This window comes from Oryctolagus cuniculus, chromosome 10, assembly GCF_051225735.1.
Source record: "Oryctolagus cuniculus isolate XC-2025 breed Fujian yellow rabbit chromosome 10, ASM5122573v1, whole genome shotgun sequence".
NCBI lineage: Eukaryota > Metazoa > Chordata > Mammalia > Lagomorpha > Leporidae > Oryctolagus > Oryctolagus cuniculus.
The window spans coordinates 70,337,911-70,358,786 of NC_142876.1; the positions used below are offsets into that span (position 1 = coordinate 70,337,911).

At 50.8% G+C, this 20,876-nt stretch overlaps 1 protein-coding gene across 1 annotated transcript in view; it reads left to right on the forward strand.

Annotated features, from left to right (window-relative positions):
• The window catches only part of LOC127492483 (uncharacterized), a 149,797-nt gene that overhangs the window by 48,586 nt on the left and 80,335 nt on the right, over positions 1-20,876 (forward strand). Inside the window, exon 4 of the mRNA XM_089304915.1 lies at positions 10,562-10,648. Coding sequence (XP_089161041.1) covers positions 10,562-10,648 — 87 coding nt within the window. The remainder of the gene's footprint in view (positions 1-10,561; positions 10,649-20,876) is intronic.

Here is a 20,876-nt window from a genome sequence, read left to right on the forward strand (position 1 = left end):
AATGGTCTGTTCTGCGGTGCAGAGCCCTGCTCGTAGCACTTTGTGCCAGACTTATTGGGATGGCCACCGCCAGGTTTATCAAAGCAGTGGGAGCCAAGCAAAGATCTGCTGGCAGTAGAATGTATTTTCACTAAGTTGGAGCCCAGGCTTTATTTGGAAAGTTCGTGGACAGGTAGTACAGATGGGGAGTTGTGTTTGGCTCCAGCAGAGAACACTGAGCTCCTGCCTGCTCTCCAGTTAGTTCCTGAGGTTTGCAGGGCTGTGCTGTCCACGGCCGTCCTTCAGCAAACCTGAAAGCTCCATTGGGAGGCTAGAGCCTGCTTTCTCTGTAGGTCGAAACTCAGTGGTAGATGATGGACTCATCTTAGCAGATCACAGTCAGCGCTAATGAACTCATCTGCAGGGGCAGGTGTGGAGTCTCGTGCTTATGACACTGGTTAGGACACCTGAGTTCTACACTGGAATACTTTGGTTCGATACCAGGCTGCAGCTCCCGTGTTCAGCTCTCTGCTAAATACAGACCCTGAGAGGGAGCTGTGACAGCTCAACTAATTGGGTTCCTGCCACCATGTGGGAGAGCTGGATTGTGTCTCCTGGCTTTGGCTCTGCTCCTGTCCTGGCTGCCAGGAGCATTTGGGGAGTGAACCATCAGATGGGGGCTTTCTGTCTCTCTGCCTCTCAACTAAGTAAATGAATGAACAAATGAAAAGGTGATATACTATGGAAAGGAAGACGTATATATATATATATATGTATACACACACACACACACACACACATACTGTGGCTAGGTATTGTTTTTAGAAGCTTGAAGTCCATTACCTATGTGATGAGTGTGTGTGTGTGTGTGTGTGTGTGTGTGTTTAAATATTTCAACTGGCCAGCGCCGCGGCTCACTAGGCTAATCCTCCGCCTTGTGGCGCTGGCACACCGGGTTCTAGTCCCGGTCGGGGTGCCAGATTCTGTCCTGGTTGCCCCTCTTCCGGGCCAGCTCTCTGCTGTAGGCAGGGAGTGCAGTGGAGGATGGCCCAAGTGCTTGGGCCCTGCACCCCATGGGAGACCAGGAGAAGTACCTGGCTCCTGCCATCGGATCAGCGCAGTGCGCCAGCCGCAGCACGCTGGCCGCGGCGGCCAGTGGAGGGTGAACCAACGGCAAAAGGAAGACCTTTCTCTCTGTCTCTCTCTCTCACTGTCCACTCTGCCTGTCAAAAAAAAAAAAAAATTTCAACCACTGTGCATGTGGATATCTATGTGCAGGGAGACTTCAAAAAGTTCATGGAAAAAAGGAAGTAGAAGTAAATTTTCATGTAAAAATTTGAAATTAATGGATAGTTTTTATCATAATATGCATTTCCCGTGAACTTTTGGAAGACCCCGCATATCAATCTGTATATGTATATATGTAAGTCTACACATGGATATGTTGCATGAAAATGTTTGAAAGTACAAGGGGCCAGTCTTGTGGTACAGGGAGTTAGGGTACTGCCTGTAACACTGACATCCCATAAAGGTGCTGGTTCGAGTTCAAACTGCTTCACTTGCTATCCAGTTCCCTGTTAATCTACCTGAGAAAGCAGGGTGCCTTAAAAACAGCCCAGGTACTTGGACCCTTGACACCCATGTGGGAGACCCAGATGGAGTTCTAGGCTCTTTGCTTTGGTCTGGCCCAGCCCTGGCTGTTGTAGTCTTTTGGGGAGTGAACCAGCAGATGGAAGATCTATCTGTCTCTGCCTCTTCTTCTCTCTCTGTAACTTTGCCTTTCAAATGAATAAATGAATCTTTTTTTTTTTATTTGACAGGTAGAGTTATAGACAGTGAGAGAGAGAGAGACAGAGAGAAAGGTCTTCCTTCTGTTGGTTCACTCCCCAAATGGCCACTATGGCCAGCACTGCACCGATCTGAAGCTAGGAGCCAGGTACTTCTTCCTGGTCTCCCACACGGGTGCAGGCGCCCAAGCACTTGGGCCATCCTCCACTGCCTTCCCGGGCCACAGCAGAAGAGGAGCAACCGGGACTAGAACCTGGTGCCCATATGGGATCCTGGCTTAGCAGGCGGAGGATTAACCAAGTGAGCCATGGTGCTGGCCTAAATGAATCCTTTTTTAAAAAAAATGTTTGAAAGTACAAAATGACCAGCATCATGGGGACGTGTAGAGGAAATATTAAAAGACATGGTCCGTGGAGTTTAATGGAGAACAGTCAAGTATAGATGTTTATTATTGGCTTAGTTTCTTAAAACAATGAGCAAGTACGTATTTAGATATCAATAACCGGTAAGGATTTTGCCATTCAGAGAAGTTGGGAAGTAGTGTTTGGATTCTGAAGCCATTCTGTTGTATAATACCACCGACAGATTAAAATCATTAGATTCCAGTGAGGTATACTCAAAGACTAAATGGTTTTGCACCCAGTTTGGTTTTTTGCCACTAATTAGGGAAACCTTAGGACCTTTTATTTCTGTGGCATTATTAGGGTAAATGTTCAGTATCTGTGGGTAAGCAGCAGATGGAAAGGGATCCTCTGAGCTCACAGAATGCTCAATTTCAAGTTCTCATGTGAGGTTCTCCTGGTACTTGGTCTACTAAGTCTTAGTGTGCTGAGTGAAGACTGAGCGTCTGGTTTTCACCCCCCCTTCACCTGCTTCCTCTTCTGGCGTCCTTAGTGTCTGGCACGGTGCTTGCCTAGTTAGCACCCGTGTTTCATGTCGTTGAACAGACGCATGACCTCCAAGCAGTTCTTCATTTCTCTTTGAGAAAGCGCCAAGTCCTTACAGTTGCACACAAGGCCAGCGGGACCCGCCATGACCGCTGAGTGTGTAGATTCTCTCTGTCCATTCTTTGGCAGTCCTGCTTCCTTGTCGTTCCTGGAGTCGTCTTTCTCATCTCTCTGTGTCTAAACGTTCTGCACCTGCTGACTCAACCAGCCACAGAGAGACGACATTAGAAACCATAGTGTTTGCCCCGTCCTGAACATGTACAGACTTTTTTCCTTGTCCCTTTCCCCTAATCAAAATGACCATTTCCATAGCATTTACACTTACGACCACAATCTATGTAACGTTTGGGTTGCACTGAGTATTGTAAGTAATATAGAGATGACTTGAAGTACACTGAAGGACGTCTGTGGGTTGTGTGCAACAGTATACCAGTTTATATAAGGAACTGAGCACTGATGAGTTCTGCTGTCTGCCTGGGGGTGCTGGAACCAATGCCCCAGGGATGCCAAGGGCCAGCCCTGCTGCCTTCTCAGCGACACCCTCTGTGGCCGCTGCTTCCTGCAGCCCTGCACTGGCAGTCCCTGTGCCAGCTCTACTCCTGTGTCTCTATGCTGCCCTTAGCGCCTCCTGGCACACTCCTCACCTCACTGTTGTGTAGGTTTCTTGTTTGAGTCTCTAACCTTGCTTTCTAGCTCCTGGGGGTGAGCTCTTTGGTCTGCCATCAGAGGTAGCCAGTGCCTAGAGTTGCGTCTGGCACTCTGGCCACTCCCTGCAACTTGCTGGCGGGTCAGGTGAGTTCCAATGTGGATCTTGACACACTCCGGTTTTTTTCTGCATTGCATGATTTAGTTATTTCTCTGATCTCCTGCACTGGCTTTCTCCTAGTACCAGGGATTCGGCACACAGAAATGCAGCTCTCTGCAGAGTGCTGTGTCTGTATTAATGTTAAATATTAATAGGGGGTCAATAAAACAAACATAATTTTTTGTCTTTGGGTTATGAAAACAAGTCTTGAGATTTTGTTATTACAGCACAGACTTATTTTTCTTTGTCCTGTTTTCCTAATAAGTTTTAGGTTTTTAGAGAAATGACAATTTATTTTCATTTTCTTTTATGTTTTTAAAAAGCCAATTATTTCTTTATTTAAGAGGTGGGGTAAAAGAAAAAGGGAGACAGAGAGAGAAAGTGGGAGAGAGGGAGAGAGAGAGAGTGGGGGGGGAGAGAGAACGCGAGTGAGCACTCCCATTGGCTGGTTCGCTCCTCAAATGCCCACAGTGGTCAGGCTGGGGTGTGACTGAAGCTAGGAGTTGGGAACACAATCCAGATCTCTCTGTGGGTGTCAGGTTTATTTGGACCATTGCTGCTGCCTCCTAGTGACTGCATTGGCAGGAAGTTGGGGTCAGAAGCTAGAGTTGGGATTCCATTGTGGGATGCATACATATTAACTGCAGGGCTAACCACCCACTCCCTGTTTTATTTTCTAATAGTACTTGCTGGAAAGTTAGGGACATAATGAGTTTTCTGGAACCTTGCTGCTCTGCCGGTCTGCAACCGAGTTGTCTCAGTGCCTGAGACGTCCCTGTTGTGGCCTGTCACTGTGGCACAGTGTCCATGTTCATCTCTGTCCATGGGGATCTGGGTCTTCAAGAAGTCTGCCTGTGGGGCTGGTGCTGTGACATAGCGGGTACAGCAGTGCTGGCATCCTATATGGGCACTGGATTGACTCCCAGAGGCTCCACTTCCGCTCCAGCTCTCTACAATGCCTGGGAAAGCAGTGGAAGACAGCCCAAGGCCTTGGTCCCCTGTACCCACATGGGAGACCTAGAGGAAGTTCCAGGCTCCTGGCTTCGTATTGGCCCAGCCCCCCTCACTACAGCCATTTAGGGAGTGAACCAGCAGACAGAAGATTCTCTCTGCCTGTGCCCCGCGAACTCTGCCTTTCAAATAAATAAATAAATCTTTTAGAAAATAATAATAACAAAAAAGAAGTCTGCTTGTGGGTGAAGGACTTGCAGCTTTTCTCAAATGGAATAATAAAGTCTGAGTTTGGAGAAGCTCTGATAGATAGATACCTTTGGTTTCATGGTCATTCCCATGACCAAAGCATATTCAGTTTTGATAGCAGCCGGCAAAAACGGAACCATTTCACTGTTGCTTCTGCTTTGTAGAGGCCCCTTCGTTTCTATTTTGGGATAAGAAAACTCGAACTAAGCCAGACACCCAGCAGACGGAGTCTGGCTGCGGATCTCTCTCGCTCCTCCCGGCTGAGCTCGTGTCTGCCGGGCACTGCCTGGTGCCGCCCTATCTGGTTGGCAGGGCATTGGTGAAATGTTGCAGCGGCTTTGTTCGTACTGCACCTTTTTTTATTTTTTTTTTTATTTTTTTTTTATTTTTGACAGGCAGAGTGGACAGTGAGAGAGAGAGACAGAGAGAGAAAGGTCTTCCTTTGCCGTTGGTTCACCCTCCAATGGCCGCCGCGGCTGGCACACCGCACTGATCCGATGGCAGGAGCCAGGATCCAGGTGCTTTTCCTGGTCTCCCATGGGGTGCAGGGCCCAAGCACCTGGGCCATCCTCCACTGCACTCCCTGGCCATAGCAGAGAGCTGGCCTGGAAGAGGGGCAACCGGGACAGAATCCGGCACCCCGACCGGGACTAGAACCCGGTGTGCCGGCGCCGCAAGGTGGAGGATTAGCCTATTGAGCCATGGCGCCGGCCTCGTACTGCACCTTTGTGTGGTCACCCCACCGGGGTGGCCGTGGGCGGGGGCACGTACTGTGGCCCTCATGTGGGGAGATGGCTGGCCGTGCTTCCTGCTCTTCTGTGGCTCGGGCCGCCCTGACCCTCTGCTCTGCCCCGCAGCCCAGCTCAGTGAGTGTGAGAGCAGCTTCCTGGAGCTGAGGAGGTGTGGGTCCTAGAAAAGACAATGCTCCGTGCTTCCTATCTCTCGGCAGTCCATCTCCTCTGGGAGAGAATGGCCCCTGAGAGATAGGGACCCAATTGTGCTGCATCAGCCCATGAAGATGTCATAGAATCACCATGTGGCATTGACGGGTTGGATGAATAAGTGAACACACACAGGAGGTCCATGAAATGCATACCAAAGTGGGCCTGATGGATGGATTCCAGTGCATCCCTGCGCCTGGGGTGGGGGTGCAGGCCCATCTCCAGTATTCCCGGAAGAATAGCATCAAGCCAGACGGTGTTGGGAAAGATGCCTCTGTTTGCTGTTTCTTCCCCATAATCTCTGTAACACTGAACCTCACAGAGACTATTGTGTGTACTCCCCTCACCTAGGTGATAATTTTCATAAAATGGTGCTCTCTTCCTGTCTCTAGGCTGCCTTGTGTTTATTCGTTCTTAGGAGTTATTTATTAATTTGAAAGGCAGAGTGACAGTGAGAGAGACAACAGAATCTTCTATCTGCTGGTTCACTCCCCCACATGCCTGCAATAACCTGGGGCTGGGCCAGACCAAAGCTGGGAGCCTGGAACACCACAGGGTGGCAGAGACTTGAGTACTTGAGCCATCTTCTGCTGCTTCCCAGGTACTTCAGCAGGAAGCTGGATTGGAAGTGGAACAACTGGGACACAAACTCCCACTCCAGCATAGGATGCACATCTGAGGGGTGACTCACCTGCTGTGCCATAGTGTCTGCCCCTTCCTGGTGTTTGAAATGGGCCCATTTTCCAGACACCCTGTTCCAGAGAAAGGAAGGATGCCTGTGACCATGGTACTCTTTTCACCTTGGTCCCAGACACATTTTGTGTTTACCTGGGGTGTGAGAATGTTGTGGATATGGAGCAGGTGCACCTTGCTCCCCTTGGTCGCCGTTTGTCTCCTGCCACTCGTGCCTCCCTGTCCTGGGGCAAGGGCCATCGTTGCCCCGTGCTCCTTCTCAGGAACGCTGCCTGCTGCCTGCTCTCCTTCTTGCTGTGCCCTGCAGGAGCTCTGGGCTCCTAGATGCATCAGGAGTGTGTCATTCCGGAGATGGTTTGGGCTGTGTGCAGCCGCCAGCGCCCTGGAACTCTATCATCATTTTGGAAAGCCACGTGTGGCTTCCTCAGACCAGTCGCGCCATGATGTATGGGGCATGAGGGATTCAGGATTCAGGCAGCACCTCCTGGGAGTGTCTGTGCTGATTCACTCTCTTCCGTGCCTTTCTCTGGAGTGAACTGTTCTTCCAAAGGCTTCATTTCTTTTGTGCAGGCCCAGGATTCACAGGCAGACAGACTTTGTGCGAAGCACAGGGCTTTGTGTGGGGCTTGTGTTTTGTGAGCTTATGGAAAAGGCATGCACTTGCTGGAGCCGGGGGAGGGGGAGCTGCTGGGGGTGGTGGTGTCAGGTCTGCCACCTGGGGCCAATTATCCCTCCCCTGCCCGCTTCTTCCTCTGCACGAGGCCCCCTGCCAGGTCCCTGCTGGCCCCTAGGGAAAGGCTTCCAAGCTGAGGGGCCTTGGCTATTTTCACAGCTAGAGATGGGCTCAGGAGAGCTGCGATTCTGCTGGGAAGAAGGGCCGAGTTTGTTGAAATTCTGTGCCTTGTGTCGTGGAACTGCTGTTTTTAGTTTTTCTTGGCTGCGGTGTGAGACTCCTGCTGCCGGAGAGGCTGAGCAGAAGGGGATAAACCTTGGCGATGACGCTCACGTTCCCTGAGTGATTTATGAAGGAGCGAGAATCTGTAATAAATTCCTGAATATAGAATTCAGGGGAGCATGACAGGTTTCTGTAATGAATGAAGTTTTCATTTTGGACCCTTAAGTAATTGAACTGAGTTGAATATTTTAAAATATCCCTGTTATTAAAGCCAGTTCTTTCAAAATCTAAAATAGACACAACATTAGTCACAATATTCTTTGTAATAAAAACAATAATGTATCTCCTAACAGCAGCAGGAGAGGAATTCAACTTTTATTTTAAGCTAAAACCCTTGCCTAAAAGAATTAAAAATGATTATGTTAAAAATAAAAAAATCCTAAAGAACATAGGGAAATAGGTTGTACTGAGAGTTGGATTAGCATTTTGTTTTAGAGTTTTTTCATTTTGGTTGAGAATGAAACATTTATTGATCTGACTGGAAAGTTAGGACCGAATCACCAGTTCTTCCTTGGGAAACTTTCTCAGGGAATTTTTCGGTTTTGACTTTGAGCTGTGAGGCGGTGCAGGGGCCGGGGAACAGCACGGATATTTGGCTACAGTGGTAGTTACTGAGCAGCGTTTCCCAGCTCCTGACTCAAGTTCACGGGTTCTGGAGAAATGTGCATTCATGATTCGGGAGCAGAGCATGAGGCTGTTTGTCCACCTGTTTTGAAATTAATTTTGAACCTCTGAGCTCTGCTTTGAAGGCGTGAATAAATTCAGTTGCTGTGGCCTTCCTGCCATAACCAGACAGTGACAGACCCGAGATCTTTCAGTTTGGCTTAGGAAATTGCTCCCCCAACCCTGCATGCCACACAGCCCTGCAGAGTGTCCAGACGCCAGGGTGATGGCGAGGCGGTTCTCTACCCACAACAAGCTCATTGTTGACGAGGAGAAATGAATTTTCACTTCTGGTGGGTGAGGCAGGGAAGGGCTGTTCTGTTGGACCATCAGTGCATGCACCGAATATGTCCATGTATATCTTCTATCTCCCATATTTATTTATTACTAGTAAATTAAGTGTATTTGTTTTCTGTTACCACATCACAAATGATCATACACTTAGTCGCTTAAAACCACACCTTTTTTTTAAAAAAAAATTTATTTATTTGAAAGGAAGAGTTACAGGGAGGCAGAGGCAGAGAGAGAAAGGTCTTTTATCCGTGGGTTCACTCCCTAAATGGGCGCAGTGGGTAGGGCTGGGCTGATCTGAAGCAAGGTCTTCTTCCAGGTCTCCCACGTGGGTGCAGGGGCCAAAACACTTGGGCCATCTTGCTATCTTCTGCTGCTTTCCCAAGTCATAGCAGGGAGCTGGATTGGAAGTGGGGCACCTGGGTCTTGAACCAGTGCCCATATGCGATGTTGGCACTGCAGGCAGCAGCTTTACCCGCTACACCACGGCACTGGCCTCAACACCCATTTTCCCCCCCTAAAGAAACCTTTTATTTAAGGAATACAGACTTCATGCATTTCAAAAGTACACCTTTAGGAACACAGTGATTCGTCCCACCATACCCACCCTCCCAGCCCACTCTCCCACCCCTCCTCCTCCTCCCTCTCCCTTTCCCATTTTCTAATCTCACAGTTTCTGGCTCTCAGGGCTGTGGTGGAGGCACTGGCTTGGCTGTGTTCTCCCTGGAGGTCCGAGTGGGAAGGAGTCTGCCTTCAGGCTCATACTAGTTCTAGACAGACTTCGTTTGCTTCTAGCTGTAAGACAGATGTCCCTGTTTCCTTGCCCGCTGTCAGCCGAGTACTGACCTCAGCTACTGGAGCCCCCGTGGACCCTGGCTGTGTGGCCCCCCTCCCATGGGCTGGGCCAGAAGCCGGCAGCTCACTTCTTTAGAGCCACTATGGGAGCCCCTCGCCGACTAGCCGCAGATACGGAATTGTACACAGCAAGGCCTGAGCCAGGCGGTGGCCACTTTTGCCCTACTCTGTGGGTTGGCAGCAAGTCTCGGGTCCTGCCTGCACTTGAGGGTGTGATGGGTCATGCCTACTGGGTGATGCTTCTGGTTATTGCACTGACTTGTGTTCCCTGAGAGATCTGAACGTTTGAGTCCCTGGAAGACTGATGAGAACTATCCTGGTTGAGGAATCCAGACTAAGATCTAGAAAATCAGAAGTGCATTGTTTTCTTCTCTTAGTAGATAGAAAACAGGAAAAAGATGTCCGTGGAGCCACGATACTGATAGAAAGGAGTTGGGTGAAAACGGTCGGGTGCGTGGCTCATGGGGTTTGGGGTGGACGTCCATAGGAATCTCACCGGGTCCCCTCGCCGGATGTGGTTATTTCGCATCCTGGTGTGTTGGCGTTGGCTGGTGGTTCAGGAGTGACATATGGCAGGAACGTGCCTTGAGGAGCATGTCTCCTGGAGTGCATGAGCTAGACAGATGGTGGCTCATTCAACCTTGGGCACGAGCGTGTCCTCCACACCGGCGGTCTGGGTATCAGAGGCAGAGCAGTCAGCTGCTGAGGCCTGGCCTGGCCCCACCTGGGAGGCTGTGGCGCGCATAGAGTGTATGCTAAGTTGGGTTGAGGATGCTGGCGGCAAGTGGTGGGCACTGCACAAAGTCTGGAGCACCAAAGCGAGGGATGCCCCCGCAGAGTAGAGGCCACACAGGGTCACGCACACGACCCTCCTGGCAGGCCCTCTGCTATTGTAGGGATTGCTGCTCCCACCAGATGCATTTTGGGAGAGGAAGCAGGTGCAGCAGGGCCTGTCTCCCTGCAGGTAAAGATTGGATGGCTCCGCCTGCTGTGTTGTCTCAGAGCATTTGCATTGTTAAGAAAATGGCCTTTTCACAGACTGACTTGGGACGTCTGAATTAGCAAGAACAAGGTACCCACTCCACAAGGACGCTGTCCATTGGGTGTCCGTGGCCTCTCGCTGCAGGAAAGATGCATGTCTTTGGGGGAACGAGTGCGTGTCCTCTGACTGAAACGAGCACTCCATGGGGCCCTGTGGCTGCCAGCCGCCGGGAGGGGGATCTTGTCCCAGTTTAGTCACATCCCTTACCCCAGATTTTTTGCTATAATTATTCACTCGTCATTCCCTTTATTACTTGACGCCTATCTTTCTATTTTTATTTTATTCATCTTGATATTTGTGCCTTTTACTGGGACAGCCCTCAAATATATTTTTTGAAACTTAGGGAGGGTTGCTAATGCATTCAGGTAAACTGAAATCCCTTTTCTCTTCCTTTCCGGGCAGCTCCAGCTCCACGCTTGCGACCTCGGACCTCTCTGTCCCGTCGGGCGGATTTCAAGCTCTGACATCAGTCTTCCGGCCCTTTGAACGGTGAGTGGCGTCTGTGCCTCTCGGCTCCTCACTGCGCGCGCCTGTCCGGGAGAGGTCGCCTCCTGGTTGGCTGCGTCCGCGTTTGGCGCTCTCGCGCCTTTGTGCGCAAGTTTCCTTCTGCGGGAGGCTGAAGTGTACGTGGCGGAGGCTGAAGTGTACGTGGCTGAGGCTGTGGGTGTGTGGAGCTTAGCTGGCTAAGCCGTGCGTTCTGGTCACCTCCGGAGCCCACCGCAGGGTCAGCCCTAGGTCTGGGAGGGGTCCCGGAGAATCCTCCCGGCCCCCGCGCGTCCACCGTCCACTTTCCACATGAGGCACACCCCTTCCCCTCGCCAGGCCTCTGTTTGGTAACTCTTAAGTGATTTTGGTGATTCCTGACCTGCCTGATTAATTGTCAGGCTTCATTTGGTGTCAGGGAACGTCCAATTACAGAAATACACGAGAAGCTTCCAGAAGATAAGACATGCTATCAAGCATAAGATAGAAACTTTTTATAAATTGTTAACACGCCAGGTGGTATGACTCACGGTATGGCAACTCTCTGACTAGAATGTGAGCTTTATTAGTTTTATTCCCTCCTGTCACCCCTCCCCCACCTTCTAGAACAATCTGGCCGTGTCAAAGGAATTTCAGTTAAATTTTTGTCAAATGAAGTGAATTGATGAAGATCCCCCCTGGAGACCCTCAGGGCATAAGCAGGCCTTTCTTTTGTGGTTGCTGTTGGGGTGAGATGAGGCAGTTAGAGAAACATGGACAATTTAATGTGCATTTGCACACAGATCCTTGCAATTTAAAAAATTGTTGATTTATTTTTACTTATTTGAAAGGCAGAGAGGCAGAGACAGATAGAGATCTTCCATTTACTGGTCTACTCCCCAAATGCCCACAACAGCTGGGGCTGGGCCAGGCTGAAGCCAGGAGTCTGGAACTTCATCTAGATCTCTCAGATGGGTGGCAACGGACCCGGGTACTTGCACTGTCACTGCTGCCTCCCAGGGTGCACGTTAGCAGCAAGCTCATGAGAAGCAGAGCTAGGTCTTGAATTCAGACACTTCGAAATGGGGGGTGGGCATCCCCAGTGCTGTGCTCACCACTGCACCCAACACCCTCCCCAAACAGACCACATTCCGGGTCAGTGCTGGGTGCAGCTCCTCTGAATGGCTGAGCTGAGGTAGCCCCCGTTGTGTTTCACTCCTGAGTGGATTTCACTGTTGTGGGTCTGAAAAGTCGGAGTCTGTTTGATTGGTGTTCATGGGGCGTGTGGGATGATTTCACAGCAGTGTGCCTCACAGACGCTCAGTGAGCTGATAAGATACTCCTTGTTCATGGGATCCCCATGAGACTGGCAGAGCAGCCTGATGTTTGAGAATCCCGTATCGTGGCTGGCTTGGGTGTGGATGAACTGCAGTGTTTTTCATCCCTGGTTTGGCGCAGCCGCGGTGAGCACGGAGTGGGAGGCAGCCGCGCATCTCCACCGGGGCGGGTGAAGGTGGAGGGCAGTTGGTTTTCTCTGCCTCGCCTCTTGTGCAGTCCCCATTGAATTTACTCAGCCAAACCTAAAGTTGTCTCCAAGTGGAATGTTTTACTGAGTAGCTGAACATACCAGTGCACTCTGCCCCCGAGGATCCTGGGACTTGGTTTTCAAAACTTTGGGAAAAGCAAAAGTACTTCTTGCAAATTATATAAGTACCTGATCTCCCCCTCTTCTACAGCGTTGCCTCATTCTGTCAGCTATTTAAAGCAGCTTTTCAAACTTGGTAATGGAAAACTTTTCTTGACTGCAGTACTGTGTGTGGATGTAAAATTAACCACAAAGCTGCAACGCTCCTGCCGAACTTCCCCGTATCTGCAGGAAGGACCACGTGCCGCCTGGAGCATCACGGGTAATTTTCAGGCACAGACTTGGATCCTGAGGTGTTGCAAGAACTTTCGCACCTCTAAAATAGGCTGTGACAGCTGAGGGTCCTGGAATGTGTATTTGCTGTGTTCCTTGTAAAATTCTGTCCCTTAAACAGCTTGCAGCTGGACTGTGAGACATTCCTAAGTGCTGATAGAATGGACAGGTGGCATTACCTCGCTTCTCTGTCGGCTTGCCTGGGAAAGGCCTCGGGCATTCACCACACAGCGTGCCTGTTTCTTTATGGCACATTTATTTGGGCTTGTTTCTAAAATGAGGTTGGGTCTCTATATTTAGGGTTTTTCTTTTTTCTTTTTATAAGATTTATTTATTTTATTCAAAAGTTTGCATGACAGAAAGAGAGACAGAGAGGCAGAGACAGAGGTAGAAATATCTTCGGTCTGCTGATTCACTCCCCAGATGCCCACAATGGCTAAAGCTAGGGCCAGGCTGGAGCCAGGAGGCAGGGACTCCACCTGGGGCTCTCATGTGGGTGGCAGGAAACCAGGTACTTGAGCCATCATCATCTGCTTCCTCCCACGTGGTTTAGCAGGAAACTGGATCATAGGTGCAGAGTAGCCAGGACTGGAGCCAGCCCTCTGACATGGGATGCAGACCTCACAAGCAGTTACAACAAAAACCCCTCCACCCCCCATATGATCAGGTTGTGGCTGCATGTGTGTTTAGATTTTAAGATGTGCCCCCCCTCCTTTAAAAAAAGATTTATTTATTTTGAAAGGCAGAGATATATCTATCTGTGTGTATGTGTGTGTGAGAGAGAGACACCAGAAGCCTGGAACTCCCTCTGGGTTTCTCAAGTGGGTGACAGGGGCCCAAGTACTAGGGCTAAGTACTAGGGCCATCATCTGCTGCCTTCCCAGGCACATTAACAGGAAGCTGCATTGGAAGTGGAGCAGCCGGGAATCGAACCAGTGCTCCGATATGGGATGCCAGTATCACCCACTGCACGACATCACCTGCCCTGGCACAGCCCCTTCCCTGTACTGTGTCTGTCTGTAAGGTGCAGCCAGAAGACACAGATTTTGCCCAGTTCTTCCCCTGCCCCTTGGTCTGTTACCCTCTCTGAGTCTCAGCTTTCCTCCTTTGTAAATGGGGTACTGAGTTTCCTGTGGAATCATCAGAAGGTGCCTGATTCACCGCTGGAGGCCCAGCAGGTGCTGTGGGATGGAGGGAAGACTTTGAGAACTGTCTGGTGCAGTGGCCAGAGGGCCCTCAGGCTGAGGTGTGGCAGCTGGTAGGGAAGAATCCCCCCCACACTTTGGGTCTCCTTCAACGCCCTTAGGGGGCTGGAGTAGATGGTGCAGGCCGAGGTGTTGTTGAGTTTTCTGCTGAGTATGTATTTAGATTGGGCCTCCTCTCCGGTTCTGAAGGCACAGCCCCTTTGCTGTACCATGCTGTGCCCTTTGTCCCTTCATGTGAGACCTGGAGTCCCAGTGGAGAGTGCTCTGTAATGAAAATGTAGCCTAGACAGAGAGTGGTCTTCATCCGCTGTTTCACTCCCCCCATTAGCTGCAATGGCTGGAGCTGCGCCAATCCGAAGCTAGGAGCCAGGAACTTCTTCCAGGTCTCCCACGTGGGTGCAGGGGCCCAAGCTCTTGAACCATCTTCTACTGCTTTCCCAGGCCACAGCATAGAGCTGGAGTGGAAGAGGAAGAGCTGGGACACAAACCGGCACCCACTTGGGATGCCAGCGCCACAGGTGGAGGGTTAGCCCACCATGCCACAGAACTGGCCCCAGTCATGTTCTTTTTCCCTGATGTGTATACAAAGGTACAGTAAGAGAGATTAAATCATGAAAATGTGATCAGACCAGAGCAGTCGGAGCTGTGCTTTAAGTGACATCTTGTACCTGGGGTTCCTTGACTTGCAGGAGAATGTAAACTCCACCTTAATGTTAAGATGCAGGAGCAGCTGTGTGGTGGCGGGCGGAGCCCCTGCCAGCCATCTAGGTTGTCATCAGGGATGACAAGGCCGCCGGTGCTGGGAGTCCAGGGAGAGCCTGTAGGTGTGTTGGTTCAGGGGTTCCCTGGGTTCCTGAGCTTTTTGGGCTACAGTCAGATGCTCCTCTTCTCCTCTCCCTGCCTCCCTCCTGCCTGACCCGTGTCTGTGTTGTGTCCGGGGACTCAGCTCCCGAGCTGCATCTCACCACTTCCCCGCAAGCTTCCACTCCAAGATGGAGAAAAGACAGAAACAGAGCAAGGGTGTGCAGGGTGCTGTGTGAGCAGGCGTCCAGGCTGCGACAGAAACAACCTGCTATACAGATAAAGCCAGCAGGTGGGAACTCTCAGAGACTGGGGGGGAGCGTCTTCGACCCGGGGGCCTGGGGCCAGGGGAGTTTTCTCAGCGGGCGTCTTGGGTTCCGTCCTCTGTCGCGAGGTTCCGTTGCATTCCCGCGACGTGGATGAGCACCTTTGCATTTTGTCTTAAACTGAAGCGTGCTAGCAGTGTTGTCAGTCGGTGCCTAGCACAGTATTGTCAAACTGCTAAAAAGCCAGCGAATTTTCCACCTAAAAAATCTTGTGGGGGAGGCTTGGGTGGAGGTGTAGGGAGAATAGTATAAAAATAACCCTTTCAGAGATTCTGGGTTGCTCGGCAGTGTGTGTGTGTGTGTGTGTGTGTGTGTGTGTGTTTTTCCATGGTGCGGGAGGTTGGAAATAGCATTGCTTTTTATGGGATTCGCAGCAGCAGCTTGGGAGTTTGGCTCGCTCAGCTTGGTCTCTTTCTGTGGGTGAGGCGAGGTTTGCAGTGCTGTGTGGCACCTCCTCGGCCCCCACTCGGTGTCGCCCGATGCACAGCCCTTGAGCATAAAACGCGCTCTGCGAAGGTCAGGGTGTTGTGATGACCTCGCCTGTGGCCCCTGATGCCAGTTGTGATGTCCGACGTCCATCTCAGTGGTCCCGGACTCCGGAAAGTCACTTTCATGACTCTGGGAGGGCGGGCGCTGGGAGGGGCGGCTGGCAGAGACCCGGGATCCCCTCCCTCCTTGAGTCCTCCTGTGAGCCTGGTGCTTGGGGCACCCTTTCAAAAGGAGTCCTTGCAGATTCTTGGAGTTTGTCCAGTTACATAATGCTCACAAATAGGAGGCAGGTCGCCAAGAAGGTTTTCTCAAATCCCACACGGAAAGGCAGGGGTCAGGCATGGGGACTGGGATTTGTGAGCCTCCAGGGCTTGTGAAGTTTTGCCTGTTCCTGGGGGAGAATGTCGGCTCTGATGGGATTCTCTGTGAGGTTTTGACCTCCCAAAAGGTTAAGAGCACCGGCAGTACAGCACGAGGTGTGAAGCGCGTTTGACTTGGATTGACTTGGAGAAATCATTTTTAGTGATCGCCAGACTGGAAGTGTCAGGAGCGTGCAGGAGCAGGGGGAGGGGAGGAACTCAGCAATAAACAGGGCAACCTAACAACACAAAAAGGGGCCTGGAGGGGGGCTGCTGCACCTTTTTTTTTTTTTGGTGAGCTTCCTTGAACTTCATACAACATACGTTGTGGCAGGTGCGATTCTGCTGAAGGCTGCTTGGTGACGCTTGGTTAACTTGGCAGGCCCAGGGCTGGGCAGAGGTGCTCAGAGCTGGCCAGACATGTACGGGTATCTGGGGTGCATCTGGGCCCAGCCTGACAATTGGTACACGGTTGCCTGCTTCTTTTCCTAGGTCTGGTTTTCCTCCAGGAAAGTCAAGGTAGTGTACTTGTCCTGGAGACTGGGGATTTGGCTTTCACGGCCCACTGCAGGATTGGGGGCTGCTCCAGGGCCTTCAGTCTGACCAGGCCGGTCACGTTTGGGAGGTGGAATTGCTGACCATGTTTATGGATAACTTACAACTCCACAGTATTGTAGCTGCCTGGTAATCATGTTGGAGGTGCTTTGGGCAGGTCAGGAGTGGTACTGGCCCTGCATGGGCCATGAAGTCCATGTTGGAACAGATTTTCCTTTTTCTGTTGAGTCTACAAATGGAGCCCAAGAAAGCCGTGCTGCTGCCTCCTGGTCTTCCGGAGCGCAGAGCCGAGACCGTCCTTTGGAGATGGGGCGTTGGGTGGGGAGGACTTGGCCTCCGTGCTCTGCAGCTGAAGTCTGCATTTCCTTGTCAGGAGTTCCAAAGCTGCGACCTGTTCCGCAGGTGTGAACGTGTGACCTGTGCATTACGTTCCAAGGACAGTGCTGTGGTAGGCTTTACTTCTAGACATCTGTGGAGCAGCACTGACCCAGTGCAATGATGGGGCAAGGAGGCCCCTGTGCCTGTGGAATCAGTCTGGACACGGGGACACCTGCCCCCTCACCTACTGGGTACTCCTGCAATAACAAAATGTGCTGATATTCTTGAGTTGCTTGAGAAAAAAAATGTTTTAAGTGGGTTTGTGAAGTAGTTCTTGGTGCTTGGATGCACGGGTGCTTGTGAGCCATCATTAAAGGAACTTGTCACCACTTAGTATTGTGGCACTTAAGTCAGTTTTTTGATCTTTGATTGTCAGACTTCTGTCCCTCTTTTCCCCCATAACATTGTAGTAAAATATACACAGCACAAATAAACAGGAAGCCCTGTGTCTTGCTGGTGGAAATGTAAAGTGGTTCACCTGCTAAGGAAAACAGTATGAGGGCCAGGCGAAGCCTTCTACTTGTGGCACTGGTATCCCCTTTGAACACTGGTTCGTGTCCCGACTGTCCCTTTTCCAATCCAGCTCTCTGTTTGTGGCTTGGGAAAACAGTGGAGGGTGGCCCAGGTGCTTGGGCCCCTGCACCCATGTTGGGGACCTGGAGGGAGATCCTGGCTCCTGGCTTCTGATCAGCCCAGCTCTGGCCGTTGCAGCCATTTCGGGAGTGAACCAGTAGATGGAAAACCTCTCTCTCTTTCTCTCTCTCTCTCTCTCTCTCTGTGTATGTGTCTGTAGCTCTGCCTCTCAAATAAATAAATAAAACATTTAAAAAAGGGAGAAAACAGTGTGGCCTAGCCATTTTACAGGGTGTAGTTCTGTTGCGTTGAGTACATTCACATGTTGTACATCCATCACTACCTCCCGCCTCCAGAACTTTTCATTTTGCAACACTTCAGTTCAAAGCTCTGAACCCTTTGCATCCTGACTCCTCATGTGCCCTGCTTCCAGCCCCCAGTTGCCCTGGGCAACCACCATTCTGTGTTCTGTGTCCATGAACTTGAGCACAGTACCTCATCTATGTGGAACCGTGCACTGTGTGTCTTCTGTCAGTTAGTTAACTTAGCCTGATGTCTTGAAGGTTCATCTACGCTGCAGCTTCTGTCAGAGTCCTGCCTTCCCAAGGCTGAGTAACATTCAGTGTAGACAGTACAGTGTTTTATTTATCCATTTGGCCTCCCTTGGAGACTTGCGTTGCCTTTGCCCTTGGACTGTTGGGAACAATGCTGACATGGACCTGCGTGTCCAGGTGACTCTTGGAGTCCTTGCTTTCAAATGTTTTGGGACTCTGTCCAATTAGACACAGTTAGGAATCCAGAATAAAGGTGCTTGTGTTAGTGAACTTTCCATTGCTTGGACTAAAATACCCAGGAGGAGCAACTCAGGAGGGGAGGGGCTTATTTTGATTTACAGTTTGGAAGTTTGCAGTCCAAGATTGGATGGTTCCATTGGTTCAGGCATCTGGTGAGGCTGGAGGGTGGTGGAGGGGTGAGCACATGGGGACCAAGGGAGCAGAGAGGCATCTACCCTGCGAGAGTCCACCATGGGCCGTGCCTTACAACCCAATCCAACAGTCACTTCTCAAAGATCCCACCCTCACACGCTATCCTTGGGTCAAGTCTCCACCGTGTCCATCAACTGTTAATCCATTGACCATTCATTAATTTTGGGGTTTAAATGTCTAGATGAGTTTGGGCAGCCAAATCCTATTCAAACCATAGCAACGATCTACTTGAAACTGCAAGAATAGAATTGAGGGCTACACAGAGTTGTGGAGATAGTAAGTGGTTGCAGGGGCTGGCATAAACATTAGTATGCAACCTTTGCACGTGTTTCTGAGTGAGGTGTTATTCTTCACTCAAGGCTCCTGGTGCGGCCTGGCATCCAGCTCGCAGAAGCAGCCCACGTGACCCACTGTCCTTCTTGTATTATCAGGGCTGTTGATGGCAGAGACTGTTAGGAAATGGGTAGATGGGAGATGTCCAGGTCGATCTCTTGTTTCCCCTGAAAACTGGAAGCATTTGTAACAGTACACTCTTCACAATAAGAGTACATTATTTGCGGTGAGAATTCTGCAGGTTTTCTCTGGAATGACTCCTGAGTCACCGGCTACAGGAAGATCTTTGTGTTATTTGCACTGTCAAACCACTGCATTGCCTTCTGGGAGCTGGGGCAGCTCGGACCCTTGCAGCTCTACCTGCCGTGTGTCTGTGCTCTATAGTGCACGCCCTGCCCCATCACATCAGGAAAGAAAAACAGCTTGTGAGAGGATGGAGAAGTCTTAATCCTTGGCTTAAACCTTCCCTTTCAGAAATATGTGAAGAAGCTTGTAATTAGTCACCCACACAGTGAGACTGTTGCTGGGGGGGGGGGGGGCGCAGGCAAACCGGAAGGGCTGCTGCAACCAGCTGTTTGTGATAAAAATTTATCTCCAGTGTGCAACTACAGAGGTCTGGCTGTGTGCTGGGCACTCTGCCAGGGGGCTTGGGCACCAAATGAAGGGGAAACAAGCTCTGCCTCATGTGGGGCACTAGTGGTCTGCTGGAGGAGACCGCAGGGATGTCCTTGCTCCTGGTCCATGGTGGCGGTGCCCAGTGCAGGGTGCTGAGGGGACCCAGACTGGAGACCCCTGTGTCTCCTGCCTTGGAGCGTTTGTGGTTCTGTTCCCAGAGGTGGTGACGCTTCAGCGATGATGGGCAGCAGCAGCACAGAGAGGCGGGCCCTGAGCAGGGCAGTGTCGGGTGAGCCAGGCTGAGGACTGCAGATGGGAGAGTGGGGGCGGGGAGAAAGTAGGTTCCAGAGGGACCTGTGCATGCACAGAGACGGGCAGGGGAGGAGGCGGAGCTCACACAGGGTTGAGACTCCCTGGAGTGACACAGCTGGAGGTCAGCTAGACAGTGGTCTGGGCCTGGGAGAGACCCTGACTACAGATGGCGACCTGGGCGGGGGGTCATCAGCACATGGCACTCACCCCAAGAATGTGGAACAAGCAAGAGAGCCGGCCTTCGGGAAAGCATGTGAAGTCTGCAGCTACCTGGGTGTGTCTTGTTCTTTTGTTTATCTTAACACAAGGATGACCTGTTGAGTTGTCAGTTTTCTGTACGTCTGTCATGATTTGCCAAAAAAACAAAAAGCACCCAACACCACAGTTGCTAAGCTTTTTAACATTTCTTCCCCCCTTGGTGCGCCCATTACCCAGAGTATTTCCTGTACCTGTGGCTGTTGCAGCTTACCTGCTTGTGTTCATTATATCAAGGCATAGAGACAACTCTCATGTTGAAGTCAACCTTCAACTTGATTGAGTTTGGCCAGTGAATCCCTGGTTTCAAAATCCACCCAACCTAATGCTTGTCTTCTTCCTATAGCCAGTTAGAAGCACTTTACAATTTGTAAAATTTATTTTTATTTATTATTTTTATTATTTTATTTTATTTTTTTGACAGGCAGAGTGGACAGTGAGAGAGAGAGAGAGACAGAGAGAAAGGTCTTCCTTTTCTGTTGATTCACCCCGCAATGGCCGCTGTGGCCAGCGCACCGCGCTGATCCGAAGCCAGGAGCCAGGTGCCTCCTCCTGGTCTCCCATGGGGTGCAGGGCCCAAGCACTTGGGCCATCCTCCACTGTACTCCTGGGCCACAGCAGAGAGCTGGACAGGAAGAAGAGCGACTGGGACAGAATCTGACGTCCCAACCGGGACTAGAACCTGAGGTGCCTGTGCCGCAGGTGGAGGATTAGCCTATTGAGCCATGGCGCCAGCCTTATTTATTATTTTTAAAAAGGATTTATTTATTTATTTGAAAGAGAGAAAAAGAGAAAGAGAAGGCTTCCATTCACTGGTTCACGCCTCAAATGGCCGCAGTGGCTGGAGCTGGGCTGATCTGCAGTCAGGAGCCTGGAGCTTCTTCCAGATCTCCCTTGTGGGTGCAGGGGCCCAAGCACCAGGGCCATCATCTACTACTTTCCCAGGTCATTAGCAGGGAGCTAGATGGGAAATGGAGCAGCTGGAACTCAAACTGACGCCCATATGGGATGCTGGTGCCTCAGGCAGTGGCCTTTCCCACTACACCACAGTGCTGGCCCCTCAGAATTTATTTTTATTTACTAGGGGTGGGTGGGGGGAATGCAGAGAGAGAGAAAGAGAAAGAAATAGCCCATCCTCTGGCTCACTCCC